The sequence below is a fragment of the Denticeps clupeoides genome, chromosome 14, assembly GCF_900700375.1.
Source record: "Denticeps clupeoides chromosome 14, fDenClu1.1, whole genome shotgun sequence".
In the NCBI taxonomy this organism is placed as follows: domain Eukaryota; kingdom Metazoa; phylum Chordata; class Actinopteri; order Clupeiformes; family Denticipitidae; genus Denticeps; species Denticeps clupeoides.
The window spans coordinates 14,489,316-14,511,456 of NC_041720.1; the positions used below are offsets into that span (position 1 = coordinate 14,489,316).

At 42.5% G+C, this 22,141-nt stretch overlaps 1 protein-coding gene across 8 annotated transcripts in view; it reads left to right on the forward strand.

The window, feature by feature from the left end:
- ppp1r13bb (protein phosphatase 1, regulatory subunit 13Bb) overlaps positions 1–22,141 on the forward strand; it is a 41,604-nt gene that overhangs the window by 14,904 nt on the left and 4,559 nt on the right. For 4 of the 8 annotated variants that reach the window (XM_029002203.1, XM_029002204.1, XM_029002205.1 and 1 more), the window contains 11 exons: positions 923–1,070; positions 3,141–3,257; positions 5,382–5,452; positions 13,577–13,678; positions 14,543–14,717; positions 15,256–15,452; positions 16,821–16,985; positions 17,734–17,926; positions 19,083–19,235; positions 21,241–21,365; positions 21,539–22,037. In XM_029002203.1, the coding sequence (XP_028858036.1) occupies positions 923–1,070; positions 3,141–3,257; positions 5,382–5,452; positions 13,577–13,678; positions 14,543–14,717; positions 15,256–15,452; positions 16,821–16,985; positions 17,734–17,926; positions 19,083–19,235; positions 21,241–21,365; positions 21,539–22,037 (1,945 nt within the window). Of the gene's footprint in view, positions 1–922; positions 1,071–3,140; positions 3,258–5,381; positions 5,453–8,804; positions 8,908–10,240; positions 10,376–13,576; positions 13,679–14,542; positions 14,718–15,255; positions 15,453–16,820; positions 16,986–17,733; positions 17,927–19,082; positions 19,236–21,240; positions 21,366–21,538; positions 22,038–22,141 lie in introns of those variants that run through there. The other 4 variants (XM_029002207.1, XM_029002208.1, XM_029002209.1 and 1 more) reach the window with 4 other exon arrangements.

Genomic DNA, 22,141 nt, shown 5'->3' on the forward strand with positions numbered 1-22,141 from the left:
TAATTGACAAAGTTATCAATATGTTTATTTGAAATAGTAATCGTTTCTTTTGAATTTTGCTTGGTCTGAGAATTCTGTATTTGCAGGAGTTACAGCTTGCCTTTGGCATTCTGGATGGTAATTTTAATAATGAATGAATATTTTAAAGTGTCCGGCTTGGGTTGATGAAAACACCATTCCTTTGGACCTCAAGATTAATTGCTGCTGATAAAGTTCCTGTCCACATATATGCAGATATTCCATTATTATCAGACATTTCCAGCTACCAGTCAGACTACATCAACATCTCTACTGGAGTTTTGATCAATTTTATTTTAATGTACAAATTCATTGTTTTCTACCTGAAACGAGGACACACATATGGAACATAAAATGAACACTGTAATCACTGTGATTTAATCTGTACATGCTTCATAAATTAAAGTAACTGCATGTGACCGACCTAGGACATGAATGTGAAATTGGTCCTAGCAAGAGACAATGCCTACCTAAGGATGGAGATGGACCGTGAATAAGTTTTAGGTCTAATTAAGATTGCTTATCTTACATGGGTTTTCTAACAGAGACTGCTGCCGAGGTTTCTCAAACGCAGGAGCAACATGCTTGCGGTTTGCAGCCAGATGAAAACATTTAAACAAAGTACCATGCGATGCAGTTGGTAGCTTTTTTGCGTGCATCACCTGAATTAGCGCTTCAGCGAATCCTTTTCTGAACTATTGAGAAATCCAAAGGGGTTTGCACGTCATTTTGTTTCCATTTTCTTTACTTTCAGAGCCTCCCCATCTGAGTCTCTCAGGAGACATCTGTTGCAGATGTCTCCTGTTGCAATGTTTTTTTTACTGGAATCTTGAACCAGTCAAAGTGTCAAATGTACCCTGTCCATGTGAAGCAAATGACCAACGGCGGTTTATTTTTCTTTCAGATGATCTTGACTGTCTACCTGAGTGACGGGGACCAGGCGGTCACTGAGGTGCCCATCACTCCAGAGACAACGTGCCGCGATGTGGTGGAGTTTTGCAAGGAACCCGGCGAGGGTGGCTGCCACCTGGCCGAAGTGTGGCGAGGCAACGGTGAGATTACTTTCACATACTTTTCTACACATACACAGAGTGGACACCGGTCAGGAATTCTTTCATTCTGGTTAAGAAGTGTTCTGAGGTCTCTCTTATAATCAATAATTTTGGCCATCATGATGACCAAAGAAAAAGTTATTAAAATTACGGATATAAACAACATCACTATCAGAGATTATTCAGTTTGGCAGCTGCTTATCCAGCAAACTGAGAAAAGAAGTGAAAGTGAAGTAATTGTCATTATGATTGGCAGCACAGCACACGGCGCACACAACGAAATGTGTCCTCTGCTTTTAATTAATCACCCTGAGTGAGCAGTGGGCAGCCATGAAATGCGCCCGGTGGACCAGTGTGTGGGGACGGTACTTTGCTTCTTGGTGGGTCTGCTTCCTTACCCACTAGGCCCCCACTACCCCAATTAAGGAGAAACAACTCCAGTTCAAAAGTGCTGCTTTAGGGAAAAACACACAAATTGGCGGCTGACTTTGCCCATAGCATGTCCATTAAAAAATAAATTCATTGGATTTTGGAAAAAAAAAAAAAAAAAACATTTCTAGATTACCCTATTTTGTTCTCTTTGCATTAATAATCTTCTCTTGAAAAGGCCTACAATTCTCAAACACATGCCTTTGTATGTTTTATAGGGTCTGTTTCCTATTCATGGATTAAAAAGTCACTTTGAGTCTAGGATTGGGCTTAAACTATGAACAGGAAACTGACCCTTAATGTATTAAAAAAAAAAACTTTCTGTGCATGTGCTCACCCATCTAGTTCACTGTACATCAGTACAGAAACCATATAGCCCCAAAAGCAAAAGTCATTTTAGACTGCAGTAATCAAAATAGCCTGTGAGAATCCTGCAGGTACTTTCATACTGTTATTAAGAGCGTGAATGTGCACAGTGACACACTAAACAGAATGAACCCAATTTCCTAGAATATTTGTTTGAAAAGCATCCCGCGCAAGTTTGTTATATTGTGTGGGTTATTCTGTAAAGCTGCATTTTGTACATTTGTGTGCATCCTTCACTGATAGCCTTGACCCAAGGCTTTCATTCGTTCTTCTCCTTTAATGAATATTGTGGGAGTTTTTTTCCACTCTCACTCAGCCATTCAGTTAGATTGCAGCAGATTGAGCTTCCCTCGCCTGCTACTATTATAGAACGAAAGAAAATCGACCTTCACCGGAGAATAGAGAAAGCCGCTCAGTTCCTCTGTGAAGCCCTCAAAGTGGCCTCTAACAGCGATGAGTGGGATCAAACGCTAGCGCACAATTAGGTTCTTACATGACGGGAAGCGTCGCACGCTGAGAAATTTGACCGAGCTTGCTTTCATTTCCACTTCTGTTGAGGAATCAACAGAGGAGCACGCAGCGACGGAGGGCGTGTCTGCACATCTGAAATCACAGGATGTTTGTGTAAAGATGTTCCCATTGACAGATGGCCATGTACACTCTGGTCCATGTGATTTAAAAAAAAAAAAAAAAAAAAAAAAAAATACTGATCAGAAAGAAAGAGATGAAATTTAAAGGAAGAATAATAAGAAAAAGAGGTCGTGGGCATAAATTACTTAAAGAAGGGCAAAACAGAGTGTTGAGGGTAGGGATCAGTCACAGTCCGACAGAGAGCAAAAATGTCCGTCTCTGTAGCAAATGGGGACGATAGCCAGCGTGAGTCCCACATCGGCACGGGAGGGGGATGGGGAATTTGGTAGCACAGCACTGCACGCAACTCACCTCCTGCCTCGCTGACACACTTACATCAGACACACACAGTTTCTCAATCAATGAAAACAACTGATTTGCTCTGCCTGCTCTGGAAACCTGTTCCTTTTATCGAAGTGATTATCAATACGGTCCAAGCAGCTCAAAGAAAAATCTGCATTTGTTTTAGTTTTTTTTTTTTTTTTTTTTTTTTTTTCCCTCTTTTGTTTCTTTACACTTCATGCTCCCTCTCTCCTGCTTTTATCCGCATTCCCTCTCAGGGTGTGTGCAGCACTGATGACCTTGACCTTTAGCGCTGTAATGCACCACTGTATTCTTTTTTTCTATTGGTCTCCCCGCTCACAGAGAGGGCCATCCCCTTTGATCACATGATGTATGAGCACCTGCAGAAGTGGGGGTCCAGGAAGCAGGAGGTGAAGTTCTACCTCCGCCACGAAGACTCGCCCGGCGAAAGTGACCAGGGTGAGTCCACTGCAGCCATCGATAGGCTGCTTACCGGTTTCCTATTATAACATACAACACCAACGCACAAGACTCGATCATTGATAATTTAGCTGTTTGTACACATTCAGTTTGCGGTCACATCCACGAGGGACCTTTGGTGAAGCCGGCACTCTCAGGGCTCTTGGAAACCTAGTTGTTGGAAGAAAGTTAGCCACGTCTGTGTTTATTGGCTGTTACATGTTATATAACTAAGCAGCTTTATCTGTAATTGGCCTTACTGTCTGTGACCCTTCCCTGCTGCCTTGTGTGTTGGAAGCCTGTGGACCTGAAACTATATATTCAATGCTTTCAATGACAGACACAATAATTATATATTTACATTACGTCATGCAAGTATGTTCAACAATTTCAATTTCAACAAGTCTCATCATTGTTTACACCTTATGAAGAAGGGAGCATTCGTGGACATGACGTCATCAACACCATTCATCAACCACAATGTTTGCTGCAGACAGGAAGCCGTGTTTTTTCGGAAAAAATTTAATGAACTCTGAAGTGATTGTCACATGTGATACACAGCAGCACAGCACACAGTGAAAATTGTTCTCTGTGCTTTACCATATTGAAATCAAACCCTGCACCCTTTTTGTTAGTCTCATTATGTTTTGCTCTTTCTCTCTCTTGTGCACACTCTTGCTGGAAACAACAAATTTCCCACATCTTGTATTTAATTTTCAGTCGTCAGGGAGCAGTCATCAATATACAGGAGACTAACAGGACCTCAGGAGGTGATGTTTGTATAGCCACAGTCAGTCATTTTCCATGTATTTAGTAACTCTGCACCAGCAGTAGCCACAGTGGAACTGCGGTGGCATTTGTCTTCCCATGTACGGAATATTGGAGGGGACTTTGGAGATGCTGGGGTTTCTGCAGATTTGTCCCATTAAAAAAAGCCGCTCCCTCCCTCCCAAGTTATTAGGCTTTCCTTTCTCGTTTGGCTGAAAACCAAAATGCAACACAGCACAATTTTCCCCTTGATTCTCTACTCAGGCAGTTATATATAGAAGCATCATGAAAAAAAACATCACCACATACCAGTCAACCATCATTTGGTTTATAAAAATATGAAATTGTTGGCCCAAATGTGATTTATGTGAGGCATCAGCAGCATTGCCTGATGTGTTACATTTGTAAGTGCCACTGCTGCCTACGGGGTTAGTGTGTCAGGTAAAGTCTAGGTCATCAAAATTTGTGGAAATATTTGCGTTTTATCCCTATAGACTCGTCTCCTTCTTGGTTTCTCCTTTGCTGGCCCTGGGGCAGCATTTATGGCTGTAGTACACAATGAGCTAGACCAAGAGTGTCTCCAGTGGTATTCTAAAAATAAAAAGTGAACATCACCCTCCACTGAGTGGCCGGTTATGACAGTCTGCTTCACTACAGCCAGGCTCTCCTCGGTCCCATTATGTTTCTTAAAATTTCTTTACCTTTTGCATTACCAGCAACTGCTTAGTCTACTTAGCAGTGTACTTTAGATCAGTGGACCAGGTTTCTGCGGATCCTGAAAAAGTCTTTAATATCATTAATAATTACTAGCAATCTTTAAATCCAGAGTTTAAATCAATGAATCAAACTTTAAGTAATGTCAGTAATCCATGCATATAGAAAGGACTGGAGGTAGTCCGAGCCTTGTTGGTGCGTTGTGCGAATGCCCAGCTGGATATCCCATGCCACTCCACCTTGCAAATGGGCAATAGTAAACCACACATAAAAATTCATTTCACAATGCCTCACATGTCAACCATGTCAAAAAGCATCACTGGAAATGACTCATTAACAGTATAAACCAAAACTATCATGGTTGACCCCTAGTGGCTTACAACTGCTAATATGAGTATGTTAACATTGACAAACCTACAGAAATTTGGAAGGAAACTTTATATCAAATTTATATATTACAGTTTATATTGTATTTTAGAAGAGCATCTGGCTGTAGTTGACGACAGTTGATGAAAGTGGCCTTAAAAATGGTCTTTCTTAAACCTCTGAAACCCTGAGTAGAGAGTTATGTGCAGCATATGGATGTGTGCTGGTGTCCAATATCATTCCAATCCTCATGTGCATGTTTCTCTTTTCTTTTAGGAAGTCAACAGTCTCAGGAGCATGCCAACAGAAGGATTGCAAGCGTCTCAGAAAAGTACACTGAGAATGGGGTAGGTTATGCTGTTAGTATCATCCGGAATCACTGGCGAGGAATGTGCTCCGATTCTAAAGATTTCGGTCCAGAAAAACTCTCAGCCAGTCAGATTCAAGTACCTGTATTTTCTCGACCGCAGACCTGGTGTGGGATTTGTAGATTTGGAGATTGTCACTATGGCGACAGTGTTATATCACCCATAATACTGTGTGCATAACAGTATACTCTTTAGAACTCTTTAGCAGGAGGATGTAATATCCAGTAGCTTCTCAGAAGGGTGACTTGACACAATGACAATCATTTCACTTTAACTTTCACTTTCACGTTACCATCTTTATCGCACCAAGGGTTAGTGCCAAAGCTGCTTGGCTATTTTTTTCCCTTTGAGTCTATGAGACAATGGCTAACCATGGAAAAACCGAGCCGAGTCTAAGTCAGGCTGCAGTAAACATCAGGAAAATCCACAGTCGGATGATGCCAAAAGTCTGTTGCTGGGTATGAGACGAATGATGGACTAGATACGAACCGACATCATTGAAAAACTTGACTCCTTCATTTCCGAAACAGTCTGAAGGGAGAAAACAGAGGCTCTGGTAGTTTTTGACTGCATGGTGGCTGCACAAGGAGAGACAATTGCGAACCTCGAACGTTGGGCGAACGGTCATGATGGTAATCTATAACTGACCTCCAAGCTAATGTTAGCATGCAAATAGCACAGGTCAATAACCTGCTCAGGAGGTGTGAAGACCTGGAAAGTCGTATCTGTAACCTGCCGGTCTCATTCCCCACTGCACTTACTACCCTTCAATCATTCTCTCAGATTTCTGGTTATAAATTGAATTTGAATAAAAGTGAATTATTTCCCATTAGTACTGCTGCTAAGAATTACCCTCTTTATAGATTATCTTTATAGGTTTATTTTGTTTCCTTGCTGTCTAAGGTTCGCGTGGATTGTGAACGGTGGTCCATTCTTAATCTGTCTCTGGCTGCACATGTTAATACAGTTGAAAATGAATATTCTACCACATTTTTCTTACTTATTTCAATGTATAGTAATATTTCTGCCTCTTAGTTTATCTGGAACAAGAAGGTTCCGAGACTACGCAGGCAGTACTTACAAAGACCAAGAAAACTTGGTGGGTTAGCCTTACCACATTTTAGGTTTTATTATTTATTATCAGTCCATTGTGTGACCGATGTAAGCAGTCCTCTGCCAATATTATTCATATGTTCTGGCTTCTTTACACCAGTACTGAACTGAGAAATTTGACATGTTGTCAGAATGTGTGGGGAAAAGAGTCGAGCCCAACCCGCTTGGGGCATTGTTTGGGATTTTTCTCCTCACCTCCTTCGCTGGGACGCGAAAGGGACACGCTAGCTTTTTCTACTTTACTTTATATATGTGTGTGTGTGTGTGTGTGTGTGTGTGTGTGTGTGTGTGTATATATATATAAACCTATGTTGCATGTGCGTGCATGCACATTTCGCTGTCCAGATATGGCAAATGTTTGCAGGTTAATGCCAGACTCAAACTACTAAATAAAATGAAGTCATCGCGGTAACCTCAGTCTAGATTGCTATATTGCTCCTATATTTTTTGGAAAACAACTATGCTTTGTCTCAATTGTATCATCAAAGTGCTACCCTTTCCAACACTATTTACACCATGTTTATTTTGGTAAATGCCATGTATTCTTTGACAGATCTACCCTACATTTTAACTGAAGTCCTGTTGCAGCCTTATGTGTCCTCAGGCGTAGCCCCCTCCCCCTTGTTTCAGCATCTGTCCCAGATTCTGGACTAGTTGAATCCATGGAGATGGAACTAATTTCACCTTTAGGGAGAGGGGAAACGAAACGAAGAGGGACTCTCTGGGATAGCAGTTTGGCGTCAGACTCGAGTGCTGTGGTGCATTGGTCCCCCCCCGTCCCTCTCACGAGCCGCCACGTGACGACAGAATGGGAGACGCCCTTGTGGTTATTTATTACTGTGAGAATTTGCTCATTTCCATTACCAGGTAGCAGATTTGGAAGTGAGGGACCTTGTATTTGAGATTGGGTTGATGACCGATTACTAGCACCTTTCTTCAACAGTCAAACACAGTGTATATTAAGATAATTGGGAGAATTGAAAACAGGGTATGTTTAACCCATCCAGCCTGGTTTATATTTGATTTCGTAATCCAAACTTTATTCTCTTTATTCTAAGAGAAAGCTACAGTGTCACAAAAAAAAAAAAACCCAACAATACTATTTTAGACCATGACACACCCTAGATACAAATAAGATAACTTTCAGCACATCTGAAAAGTATTATTATTGTTGTTAATATAAATTTTTAGAATAATCAACTTCTCATAACATGTTTAGTATATTTGCATAAATATAAAATCTGTGAAAATATAACATAATGTTTGGCGACGCTCACACTGCTGTATTTGTTTGGGATGTTTAATCGGATGACTCCCTGTTGTTGGGCAACTTTTCCAGCAATGGCTTAGTCAGCCCTCCTGGAGTAAAATGCAACGAATGTCAACACCGCCCGATCCTGACCGCACCACGGCAGCCACATTACACCCGGCAGTCGTGACTGCATGTGCTTTATTTTAGCCATTAGCTGGCCTGTTGTGAAGATGGCCGTCCCACGCTATAATTTTAAGAAGTGCAGTTGTTTCATGGCATAACAGCCTTTAAGAGGATCGCTGTCCTCGTTCTCAAGTGGCTTTAGATGGGCTTTTCTCTGCTAGTCCCCCTCTGCCCATGCTGTGGCCTGAATACACACAGTTACACTTAGCAACGAGCACACCCGAACTTTGGAGTGCTCATAATCTCGAAAATGCGTCCCCTGTCTTTAGAAAGAGGGACGTGCTTTCCCCGAGACGCCCATTCCCTCTTTTTCTTTCTGATGCCCTCTCCCGTCTCTCTATGTTCTCCTGCAGCCCCAGTACCACAAGCTGTCACCTGAGCTCACTAAAGCATTGCTGTGAATGCTGGGGGAATCTATTCTATCTTCATTCCTCGACTGTCCACTCCCCAAATTCTTCTTCATCTATTCACTCTTTCTCTAACGCTTCCACTTGCTGCATTGGCTATTTACGCAGTCACGTCTGACTCGGGAGGGACTGGGGTAATGGAGCTTGAAATGGGCCGGAGTGGCGTTGATACCATCCTGTCTTGGCTGCTGCTTTTAGGATTTATTTAAGATTTGTCCTAGGCATCAATACTCATCGATATACTCATCAATATAAAAATGTTATTTTTATTTTAATGGAATAAATGATTTGCGGTCTCAACGCGGATTCGTTAGTATGGCTGGTTGTGTTAGTCTGCTGCGCGGTGACCCGTTTCTGTGAGGAGATTAAATGCGTACTTAGACCGCTGACAGTCAGCACATCAGTCGCCCGCCTGACCGATATTCAGGACACTTCCTGAGGAGCCTTCACTGCCTGCAGGAATCTTTATTGCAAATAAGGTAGTGTTCTCATTATTCCTCATTTTGTCTGTCACCACCTTTTAAACCAGCTAGTGCATTTACTGTAGTGAACTTAGTTTATTGGAAGTGTATTTATTGGATGTCGTCTTCCTTCGGCTGCTCCCACAGCGGATCGGTGGTTCTGGCTGATGCCCTTCCTTCTCTCAATCCTCCCCATTTACCCAGGCTTGGCACCGGCCCAGAGAAATGCACTGTCATGTGACCCCATGTATTGGTATTGTTGGTTATTGTACAATATTGGTGTTTCCTCTGTAATGTATTCGTTCATGTAGCTCAATAGGGGATCTCACCCTGTGGCTTCTTTCCCCCCCCCCTTCCCACTTTTTCGCTCTTTCTCTCTTCCCCCCACCCGTACTTGCATCCAATTGTGCTTGCGAGTCAGCTTCTTCCTGCCCAGTCAGGCCTTAAGTGAAATTAGCAACTCTGGCACTTTTTACGCTGCCAAACCATCGCCCGACGCCCCCTGTTGTCCTTTGAATGGAGTGTTTGATCTGTTCCAGTCACTACTGACCACGGTTTGACGTGGCTACAACTTTAGATGACTGATGATTACTCTGGGATCCCACCTGAATTCCCATCATGGTTGTGTTGTTCCATATGCAGATCACAGCTCTGGAATGTTGTTTACTTACTGATATTTTTCTTTTGTCACACACATATATGCATGCAAATCATTGGCAGCCAGAGACCAGTTTGGCAGGTCCTTGCCCTGGAATCCCAAGCAGCGTTGACCAGAGCGGCCGTATCGCATTCAGAATTCAGCATAGCCACGCCTGGTTGAATACGGCATGTTTCGGTGGCTGATAAGGCTAAAAATGTAGCAGATGTCCTATTGGACCCTCTTCCAGGGACAAGTTCCAAGAATGTTCCTGGTAGTGAAAGTTTATACATTGGGGAAAAGTTCTGGGAGTATCCGTCCGTTCTGGGGGTATTCTTAATCTCGTTTCTCCCGTGGATATCAAAGCAGATGTAGGCTTTTCGTCTTCTTGGGTCTGTTCGTACAGCTTGCCTCAGTTTGGAAGGTTATGCTGGGTCTGGTGCGCCTTCCCCCGTCCATTCTCAGAAAATCTGAGTTTGTGACAAAGCAGAAACCCTCATCACAGCTGACCAATTAGCCTTAGCCTGTATGCTTCCATCGCCATGGTGACTGCCTCTCGCTGCCCACGAGATCATGTGATCCGGTCCTCCGATCTTTTTTTTTTTTTTTTTTTTTTTTTTTTTCTTTCTTCTCTTCTCCGCCTTCTCCCTGCATGCACAAACCGAGGCTGACACAGTCGCCCTTTGAGCCGCGCATCACTCCCCCGTTCCAAATTGAGTCAAGGCGCTCTTGTCGCGCCGTAATGAAATCGGGAGGCTGGTTGCGGCGCTGGCTCCGGTGAAGACTGCTGCATGTCCACCTCTGCAGTGTCTGTGTTGATCATGAGCTGAGCAGAGCGGCTTTCCTGAGGTATGTCACCCATTGGTTTTGTACTGTAGGTTACTCTTTTTCTGTTGTGAATTTTAGAAATAGTTAAAAAAAAACTGCCATCAAAGCTCTTAGGTTCAGGTCTTATTAACTGTTTTTTTAAGCATGTAAAATTCTTTTGCCCCTTTTTTTTTTTTTTTTTTTTTACCCCAACTAATACTAAATAAATAGTTTTAGCTGTGGGCCAGTGGCTATGGTATTAATGAACTATTTCATTATGTAAACCATTTAAGATTTTGTACTGTGTATTTATTTTTCAATGGTGCATGTTTTTGAATTAAATTAAACTGATTATTGTTTCATATATGGTACATCATTTGAAAGTTAAAGGATTATTTGAATAATTGACTTTTGCAATGTTTTTTATATATTTTTTTTCCCCAAATTTAGCTTTATCAGAGATTTATTTAGCTATTATTTACCCTGCCTTCCCCCCATCTAACCCAGTATCAGGGGTCTACGTAACTCACCTTAACTTTCCTGCAAAGACAGCAGAACTTTTTTTTTTCCCCCTATACTCGAATTTTATCATTTTAAAATAATTATGAGTTCTGTAGACAAGGTTAGGGAAAATTGCATGTTATTGAAGGACCAAATAAACTGGTTCTGCAATTGAGTTAATCTGGCAGATTTCCAGTGACTGCTGATTTGTCCTTCTGCATCGCTGACTGGCGGCAAAATCCAGTGGAACGTCTCATTTATTTATTAAATTCTGTATCTGAGTCCTCGGCCGCTGCTGAGCGTCCGCACATGGGAGAGCAGCTCTCTTGGTCAGGGACACAGAGAAAGAAAGGAAGATCGGGGATTTGTGTAAGAAGATTGAGGGAGTTGGTCTGGTTTAAGTCCTCTAGGTACATGGCTGAACCCGAATCTCTTTTTTTTGGGGGGGGGGGGATTCCTGCAGGCATCAGCTGCTGGGGAGTGCAGGGGAATGCAGGCGTAATGTTCATACAGTCATTGCCTGCATTCATCTATGTGTTTTATGTTATAAATGTATAAAATTTGAGATGTTTCCTTTTTATGAATTAATTGTTGAATTGGTGTGATGAAGGGTATGCTGAATGTTTTATGCAATTTATCGTAGCTGAGACAGCAATGTGTGCGTTTGTTTAAAAATAAAGCACATGTACAATGATGTACGCTCCGTGTGCGTATTGTGAGTGTAGATTTCTCGCTGATGTCTCATTGGCCTTTCGTCTCTAGTATCATAGCTCTTGCTCATGACAGTGGCTCCGTCAGTGCCCTAGTTTGACCCAGAGAAGGGGTGACTGTCCTTAGCAAATTGCCATGACTTCCTCTCCTGTCTGACTTAATTGTTTAAACCTCCTAACATGAAGCAGTGGAGACATACAGCAGGGTGGGAGGGCTCCTTGGTGTTTTATTACAGAATAACCCTGGTTTTTATGTATTATCCAAAAACTAATGAAACATCAATATCTTATTGATTATCACTTATTAGTAGCTGTAACAATAAATTAATACTTTAAGAATACATCTGCTGATATAGAAAAAAATAGTATACATGTTTATGCTGATATGCCAGTTGCCGATTGTAGTGTGACATCATGTTTTGTTATGGATTTTGACTGATTCTATGATCACATTTAATAGCCACATTAAATATCACTTACAGCGGTATTAAATTGTGCTGTAACAGAGTACATCAGGTTTATAGCAATATTTTCAGTATTTATCAGTCACTACTTTTTCAGTGTGTTGATGTGACTTTCATGTGTGTAGATGTTATTGAAGAGGGTGTGGATGGACTGGGGAGATTGTGCTGCATCAGCTTTAGACTTTACAGTCATACTAATGAGTTTTTTTGTTTTTTTTTCCCTCTCCTCCCTCACTTCCCTATTACTATTACCCAATTACTACATCATTTTAAGGTTCTTTAAGGACATTTTGCAATAGTTTATTTTTAGGGCCCTATTTGACTATATTCAGTTTGTTTGTTTTTTCCAAATTTTCTGAATTGCATTTTTTCCATAAACTTATTCACCTAAAAACTGTGTGGTTATGAAGTGGGTGGGGAAAAAAGAACCTGCAATACCTGTTCAAAAACGTGCTTGGGCATTTACTGTTTGCTTTTGCATTTCACGCAAAGAACTATTTCACCTTTGAAATCAACATAAATAATCATTGGCGAGACCTGAATTACAAAAGTTGTGCCCACTTGCATAATGAACCATGACAATAAAACCACATTTTGAATCTGCTGATTTGTTTGCTGGCGTGAGCGGCTCACGCTAGTTTGCTTCTTATCTTTGTTTGTGAGTTATTGACTGTAAGTGGTCGTCACATATGTTCTTATAAAAGAGTTGTTCCTCTGATTCATAAAAAAATAGTTTGTGTATTGGTTCACTCTAAACTAAGAGCACTAAGTTGAATTTTGTCATTGTCCGAGGTCCTTTTTTTTTTTCCCCAGAGAGCCAAGCATTGCATATACACGCATGTGCAGAACCGATCGGGGCAAGTGGTACGGATTCGACACTGACAGCCTCTTTGCCATCGCTGACCGCCCGTTTACATCGCGTTGGTCTGTGTGAACGTCCCGCCTCGCCAGCAAACACTGACCGTGGGCCATTTTATTTGTTGGATCCTGCGATTCCATTCGCCCCCCTCTTATCTCCCAGAATTCAGAGTCACACACACGCACAGAGAGAGAGAGAGACAGAGCACTTCTCCATTTCTCACCAGCCCGTTTACCTTCCTGGCTTGAAGCTCTGCCATTAATCTCCCTGATGAGCTCAGACCAGCGCTGCGCTAGGCTAGAATTAGGCTGCAGCCTGTAATTACGCTGCTGGAGTGGTGTTTATGTGGTGTTTATTCATATTTATGTATTTGTGTTTTGCAAGCGTTGTGTGTTTGTGTTTGTGTTTGCATGCTTCCAGGAAGGTAGAATATTAAATTATCCAGTTAACTGGAAACATCTGACGTGTTGAATAGCCCCCCAGGGTCGGTTGTCCTCGGATCCAGACCCTCGTGCTCGGCTGCAGCGCAGTGCCGGCAGACAGGCGGGGCCCGGTTTGTCCCAGTTTGCTTTGCAGCTGTTTATGTCCAGGCTGCGGTCGAGGCGGCGTAATAGTCACTCGGATGAAGATGTTATTTTGGGGAGGGTGTGTGTGTGCGCATATTTGGGGAAAGGTTATCCGTCATTATCCTCACTCCGTCTGTCTGTAGGTGGGGAACCCTCGCGTGGAGCTGACCCTTTCAGAGCTGCAGGAGATGGCCACACGGCAGCAGCAGCAGATAGAGGCGCAGCAACAGATGCTCGTCGCTAAGGTAACACACTCAAATGCTGGGGTTTGTGGGTGGTTGTTTCATATCTCTTTCCATGGCTTCTGTCCGTATGAGACCTTTGGACCAAGCAGCCATCAATGTTAATCAATACCAATGCGTCATTGCCTGTTTGTGGAAGTGAAATGAACTCTGCGCTGTAGTAGACCTCTGTAGCTTCCCCTCGGGTAAACCCAGCATTTGTGAATGTGCGGTGTTCTCCCAAGCACAATAATGGTGTGTGTTGTAGTGTAAAAGGCTTTGGGCATGTTGTGCGTTGGATCTTCTCTCGCGCTCTCACACACACACACACACCTTCAGCCAGGTGTTTTTTTTTTTTTTTTTTTTTTTAAACCAGGCCTCCCAATCGGTAGCCTGTGGAGAATAATATCATATATACATAAAAATATCACGATGAATACACTTCTTTTTTTTTATAATGCCGACCAGCCCTAGATTTAATGCACTTAAATGTATTGCACAGTAAATGTTAGGAATCTCTTAGCGTGTAATTGGTGTGACAAACAGGGATCACAGTGATGTGGTGATAGTCACTATATTTAGCGGCAGTGTCCAGGCTGTCCTCAGCATTTTTAATTTATTTTCCTTTGGGAAAAACTGCTGTGTAATTTTTTTGTGATGGTCATAGTCAGTCTTCCTTAGTTTTGCCTGTTCTGATTCGGTGATTTACTAACATTCTCTGAATTCTTAGCTCCCCCTCAGCGGTAAGGACTGAACTGATGAGCACAGTCGGTGTCGTACCCCTCACCGGCTTCAGATGCTGTGTGGGCCTATGTGCAAAGAGAGAATTTTTTTTTTCTCTTGTGTGGGTGATTTACAAAAAGTCGTTTTCTTTCCGGCTCTCTGCAGGAGCAGCGCCTGCGCTACCTCAAGCAGCAGGAGCGGCGGCAGCAGCAGGCCGTGTCCGAGACGGAGAAGCTGCAGCGGCTGAAGGAGCGCGTGGACACCCAGGAGGCCAAGCTGAAGAAAATCCGTGCCATGAGGGGTCAGGTGGACTACAGCAAAGTCATCAACGGCAACCTGTGTACGCATGTAGAACACCGCATCACCACACGCTTCACAAGAGTCAAATAGACGCACACAAACGACATATCGGGCTATATCTATTTACTTATTGAACGAATACATGAAATATCCACTATTTAGATTGTGTCTATAATGGCAAGGGATTTGTGAAAAAATTTATAGTACATTTATTCTGTGTAATCTGGCGGTCGAGACATTTTTTTCTAAATTAGATGTTCGAAAATCAGTGTTAAAGGGTCAAACAGTAGTTCTAGATCCATTATTTTGTTTGTCCATTCTGGCCTGCTATAGAAACAGGGAGACAATAGCCTGTTAGTGATTATACACTAATGAATGCATGCTGATGAATATTATGTCCCATTCCTGATAGATCCCCCCCAAATCCATCATACTGCACCTTTTAAATACATATAAAAGAAAATCTATTGATTGTAACAGGATTTACAGTCATGTGGTTTGCCAAGGAAGCACTTTGATATAATTAGAATGTATTGATAATAATCACTTAACTACTTTCCGTGTCTGTGCGTGTGCAGCTGCTGAGATCGAGCACATCAGCGGCCTGTTCCAGGAGAAGCAGGCGGAGCTGCAGGCGGCTGTTTTACGGGTGGAGCAGCTCAGCCAGCAGCTGGAGGATCTGCGACGCGGGAAACTCAACGGCCTGCAGGGGCTGGGGGGACAGGTCACCGGCACAGCCGCTCTGGAGCTCAGGAAACTCTACCAGGAGCTGCAGGTATACACACACAAGCGTACACACATCGATAATACTGAGGGGAGGGGTCACCGCTGTGAAAATAATCACATAGAGATGCTTTTACATCTTCACATATCCTGCAGCATCTTACTGCGATGCTGCTGTTGATCCCAATTCACTTTTAAAATATCCATATTATGTATGCTCACCGATTAATTGGTGTTCCCACAGAGAGGCTTCTGCTCATCAGACCTAGAGAACAAGCAGTGCTGATTGCTCTCAGATGCTCTTCCTGCACACAGCTGTCGTGTCAGGATATGTGGTTCACAGGAACAGGCTCTCGCAGTCTGGGCGAACTTCATTTGCATTTGCACAGCATCTCGCTCTGTACCAGGACAGTTTTAGTCCTCTGTGTAGAACACTGCCCAGCTGGAATGTGCTTATTCGATGCGGTGTAGGTGTGTTAAGAAGTACCTGAGCCAGACTGGACAGTGTAATTGCTGGCAGTGCTCACCAAGCACTGATGGTGGGTAGGGGGATTGGTTATTTTTTGTTATTGGATATAAAGAGGGGATTTTTTTTTATCAATAGTAACTGGTTTTCTATGAAGAAAGTAAAAGTTAGTTTATGGATAATAATTTTTAAATCATTATTTTAATAATTTTTGCAATATATTTTAATTATCTAAAACTGTACAGATTGAACTGCAGTGTAAAGATCACATTCGGCAAGACAACTGAAGCACTGCATTTTGGGACCTGTAGTTTGTGTTTTATCAGTGCTTCATAACGCTGTGCCATAATAGAAGATGTATGGCAAGTGTACTTTCAACTAACACTGCCCTCTGGAGGTCACCTTTCATAGTAGTACAATTTATGTCCTGATTGCTTTCATACAACAAGAATTTATGTAGTTTTTGGTTTTGCTTGATCACAATGCTTACATTTGATCAGATGTTCACAAATATTATAAGTAGGGTTGCCTTTCGTCTGCTCCCATTAGGGGTTGCCACAGCAGATCAAAAGGTTTGGCTGTCCTCACAAAGATTTGGCAAAAGTTTTACACCGAATGCCCTTACTGAAGCAACCCTCCCCGTTTACCCGGGCTCGAGACCGGCACCAAGAAACGCACATGCGTCCCCAGTTGCTGGCTTGTCTTTTTGCTGCTTCAGTTAACATGAAATCATTTAAATGTTTCATGCTGCCAATCATGTATTCAAAAGGACAAATTCAGTTCTGCCTGAATGTGTAATATCAGGTTTCTATCTGTGCATTAAATCTTTTTCTGAAACTGCAGCAAGGTATCTTATTCATTGTTACTAGCCTCAAAACTAGCACCAGATGTTTTTGTGTTCTGTACCCCACTTAATGTTGCTGCTCCATGATTTAGCTGTGTTGTCATCCTCAGATTCGTAACAAGCTGAACCAGGAGCAGAACAGCAAGCTACAGCAGCAGAAGGAGCTGCTGAACAAGCGCAACATGGAAGTGACGTTGATGGACAAACGTATCGGGGAGCTGCGCGACCGCCTCTACAAGAAAAAAGCTGAGGCACGTCAAAAAGAGAACATGCCTGTAAGGCCAGATACTCTCACTCACAAACCCATTTAAACACAATTTTTAACTCTCTCACACATCACGACTGAAGGAGAATTTAGATATTTGGTCATGTGTCACTGGGGATCCTGAAGGATGGTCTTTTTACTTTTCTTCTCTTCTTGTCCTCTTATTGTAGTGCTATAGTGGCAGTACTACCTCAGATGTGTTTTATTATTATTAATTGTATTACATAGACATGCATATATGTGATAGAATTTTTAAGGTGATAGCACTGATAATCAGATTTTTTTTTTTCTGGTGGATTTCTTTGACTGTAGCGAGACCTTATTTGTTACTCAGTGTCATAAACAGAAACACCACTAGATGGAGCTGCCTGAAGTGTAACTTAACCATGAGTCACACACATTTCGGTAGCTAAAGATGATAGATTTAGTGACGTGTACATCAATTCTGATTCATAGTTTATACACCAGCCTACCAGGATACTGAACTACAACTAAATGAATTGGGCATTGCATATATTGCCCATCTGATTTTAATACTTGATGAAGTAACATGTTTGTTTCACTAATAAAGCATGAGGCCTGGGTTCAAGAATCACATCACTGTTTTAGTGTGGTATTTGTACGTGGTGATTTGTTTAAATCCCACGTACCATTGTGTTCCTGAGCCTAGATCTAGTAAATGTATCTAGAATGTGTACATCTGTTGTAATTTAATCTGATCCTTACTCCACTCTGGTTTCCTCCTTTGCACACCACAGCTGAATCGGGTGAACGGCCCACCCTCTCCGCAGCCAGCCCCAGGCATTTCGGGGCGTGTGGCCGCTGTGGGGCCTTACATTCAGGTACCCGTACCAGGCCGACAGGAGGGGGGCTACATGCTGCCACCAGAGCCCCTCAAACCCCAATCACTAGGCATTAACGCTCCCATCAACCACGCCCGCTCCAAATCAGGTACAAACACCAAATGCCAAAATGCTTCGTCCAGCAGCTTAAAACACAGAGAATTTCCGACCTTTCCGACTTCAGACCTTTCTTACTGTCTGCTCCTCATGTTTTTAATTGTTTATTTGATTACTTATGGCATGTTCTCTTCCCTGATGTGTTGGTCCTTGTGTGGGAACTGGTATTTTCAACTTGTGTTTTCAGTGCCATGAAGAAATCACAGAACTTAAACAATGCTGGCAACTATTTCTGAAACATATTAATTAGTAAATGTCAGGCATGAAACCTCAAAAAGTAAAAATTGGCCTTTAAGCGTTCATGATTGTAACCATACCACTGTCGTTATCAAGATATAGGGTGCGAGTATCATTGCCTAAAGGTACAGTTTATAAATGGGGATTCAATTTGCATTCAGTTAGAGGTCCCCTGGTATGAAAAAATGTTTTATAATTTTACTGGTCCTCTTATATTGTATCTGAAGTCTCTTTCCAAAATTCAGCTGTGGTCCAGAATTACAACAACTTTTAGCCAGTCCCACAATGACATTTCCCCAGGTCATGTTTTGGTGTCTGTAGCTTTAAGTGCTAATGAGGAGGAGAGAGACTGGACAAGGAGGAAAGCAGCCTATAGAAGTTGAGGGGGTGTTTTTCCAGCTAATAAATAAGTCTCCTTGTGACTACATAAGGGGACAAATTCCATATACGGCCGTCTGAGCTGCCACTCTCTGAACAGTGAAGCAGAATGACCAAAGCACTATTTACACCTATCACCATTTCCAGCCACTACAGGACCATAGACAGGCTTGGGGTAACGGTAAATAATCTCACAAAGTAGAATTTTCATGTCAGGGGACCTTGTCAGGGAAGACTAATTAAGTAAATTCTGTCTAAAGATAACCTAGATACCTGAAAAGCCCCGTTTCTGTGGATTACAGGCCAAAAAATACTTCATGGCCCTCATTGTTTCCATTCCTGTGCTTTTTTGTAGGACTGCCTGCAGTTTCTATTCATTTATGATGTTGATCTTTCTTTCTTTTTTCTTTTTCTTCTCCAACCTCTTGTGTTGTCTGAATTCTGTCTTTCTCTTTTTCTCTCTCTGTTATCTTGTGCTCTGTCATTACCATGGTTATCGTCTGTGTTTGCGGTTGGGGGTGGGGTTGTGTCAGACGGAGTGATAAAGGCCCCCGGCCCCTGGAAGATCTCTGATTTAGACATCATAGTGGACCCGGTCCCGACGTCCCCTCCAGAGCCCTGGCCGGGCCCCGGGGCCCCTTCCTCCTCCTCCTCGTCCTGCATGGCGGGGCCGGACGGAGCCTCTCGTGAGTCAGGTGTTCTGATGGAGAGAGGGAGAGTTTTATGGATGCCTGTGAACCTTATCCAGTGTAGGCCACAGGATCCTAGCAGTGGAGATCTGGAATAATAATCGAATATTATCCTTTTTGTATTTTCTTTGTTTTGACTTCCCAGCTCATAAAATGCAAAGCGTATTTCAGTAAAATCGCTTAAAATCAGATCCTGGTACATCCCAGGCGGTTTAAATGTTTATGACGGAGCCCACTCATTAGCCTTGCGCAATCATGTGTTAATGGGGGACAGAAGCCCCAGTGCTCATTATAAGTCATCATTTAAATCCTGACCGGAACGTTCCCTGACAGACAAAATGTGATTTGCCTGCACAAGCGGCATAGCCAGATTTCCAGAATCTCTCCCATCTGAGCAAACATGCAGCGTCTGTCCAGGGAACCAGCTTGGAGAAGCACAGATTTTTTTTTTTTTTAATTGAAACGGATCAAATGGTGGTTTACCTAGAAATATACTGCTGATCCTGTGTGCATGTGTTCCTGTGTATGTGTAGTTGTTTATTTGTACCAGATTTTTTATTTTTTTAAGGATAATGGAAAATTTATTAAAGAGAATAAAAAAACAGTCCCGAGCTCTATAATGTGTGAACTAAAGGAATTAGTGAGTACAGAGGCGTGTCCGTACAGTTTGCTCTACCGTTTGAACATCTGGAATCAGTTGTTATCGCAGAACGAGCATGAATTCAGTGTATGTGAAGAGCAGTATGGGCAGCTGGTACAGATAGTGTACCAACAAGGTGATCAAGGCAGCGTACTATAAAAGTATGGTAGATTTTATACCGCCCTCTTGTGGTCTCCGAAGCTATTATTCCACATTTTTAAAAGCAGTAGTCACCAACCCTGTTCTTGATTTTATCTATTTTAGTTCTTATGTTCTGATTCATCACAAGAGCTGGGTGGTTACCATGAGAGAGGTTGAACCCAAAAGTGTACAGCATGCCCTCCAGGGACCAGGCTTGGACAACTGAGTGCTCACATTAGTGGCCCAATATTTATAATAGCTTCAAAACCAATCAGTAAAAATGAAGTTTAAATAATATATAAAAATATTCTGACATTGATTACAGATTGATTTATTGTTATTGGGTTCATAAAACAGTATCTGGAGATTTAAACAGATTTTGGAAACTACCTACTGCTTACAACAGTGTCTATGTGATTGCAGTATTTGTGTGTGTGTCTGTGCGTGTGGGTTTGTCTCTGCATCTTCTACATGAAACTCTACCCTGATAAGGTTCACTGGGACTCTCCACCTCCGTTAAATATACATGTCCATTCGTCCTGCAAAGAAATTTCCCATCTCACTTCATTTGCCCCAAAACTTAACAACTGACAAAACAAGTAACTTCACCCAGTCAGAAGCAGCAGTTTAACACTAAACCTGGAGCCTCATCGTTACTGTAACAGACTGTGTGTAAAGATAGTGGCTTGGTAACAGAAAGGGTGACTTCGTATCCGTAAAACTTTGCATTCATACAATGAATTTACCTGATTTAACAAGTCCATAGATCACATTTCAGTGTTCTTAAATAGTATAATGCAGTACTCCTGCATATATGCAGATCACCCAGATGGATCTGTAAGGTAAAATGTTGTCATCTGCCACCACATGTGAGGCCATCCATTCTAACAGTCAAATAAATTGCCTGAGCAGCTCTTTAGGGTAGGTTTTGATTGCTTGCCTCTTCAGTGAAGGAAGGAACAGTGATTTATCTGTAAAAGTTCACATTTTACTGTACTGTTTATCCATCAAAAAAACGTTTTCAGAATTCGCCCTTTCTGTCTGCTCATTTTAAATGGGACAAAACCCTCTCATTCATTCTGTGGTCTGTGGTTTATTTAGGTAGAAATGTGCATTGGTAGTTACAAATAATTTAATTTAGAACAACTAAATGTATGCTAAACAGGAGTGTTTCTGCCCTTATATCATCTCATCAGTCTCCCTCTGTTTTTTTTTTTTCAGCTAATGATGCTGGATGGCCTACCCTCAGCAAAGGAATCACCTCTCTGAAGCCTCCCGACTGGAAAGACGCAGCCGTGGACAGTCCTGGCCAGATGGGCTCCCCAGCTAGCACTCCTGCAGATAAGGTCTACCTTTAATAAAATAACCACAACAATCATAATAATCATAATATTACATAGAATATTCAGATCTGTTGACCTTGACCAAATAACCTACCACATAAAAAAAAAAAAAAAAAATTGATTTCAGACATAATTTTGAATTATGTTTTTCTCGTTTACTACTGTTTACTGCTCAGGATGGTTGCAAAATGTTGGGTCCCCCACCACCCATTACTAAGCCACAGCCTCCTCCATATGGCGCCCACACCAGTGCTCACCCCAACTCAGGCATCCTCTCCTCGGCCAACTCCGGCTCCACCAGCTCTCTCGAGCTTCGTAAAGACTGCCCGCCCCGGCCGCTCCCCAACCCCCCCGGCGGTGCCCCCAATGCCCTCCCTCCTGTCCCCGCCTGGCCCAGAGTGCCCCCCAGCCAGGGCTCCTCCTCGCAGCAGATCCAGCAGCGCATCTCCGTTCCCCCCAGTCCCACCTTCCAGCCCAGCTCGCCCCTCTTCCCGCCTGGGGAGAGACCTGACCCACCTTTAGCTGTGGCAGTGCGGCCTTTTATCCCAGATAAGGGCTCGCGGCCGCAGTCACCCCGTAAAGGCCCTCCCACCATGAACTCCAGCTCCATCTACCACATGTACCTGCAGCAGGGAGCATCCAAGAACTACCCTCTCAAGTCTGCAGTTAAAGCATGTAAGCAGCAGATAATCTTTATAATTCTGTTTGCTGATCATATCTTACATTGAGTCTTCATTGGTGGTAATTGACATTTTTATTTGTATCTTTTCTCACTGTAG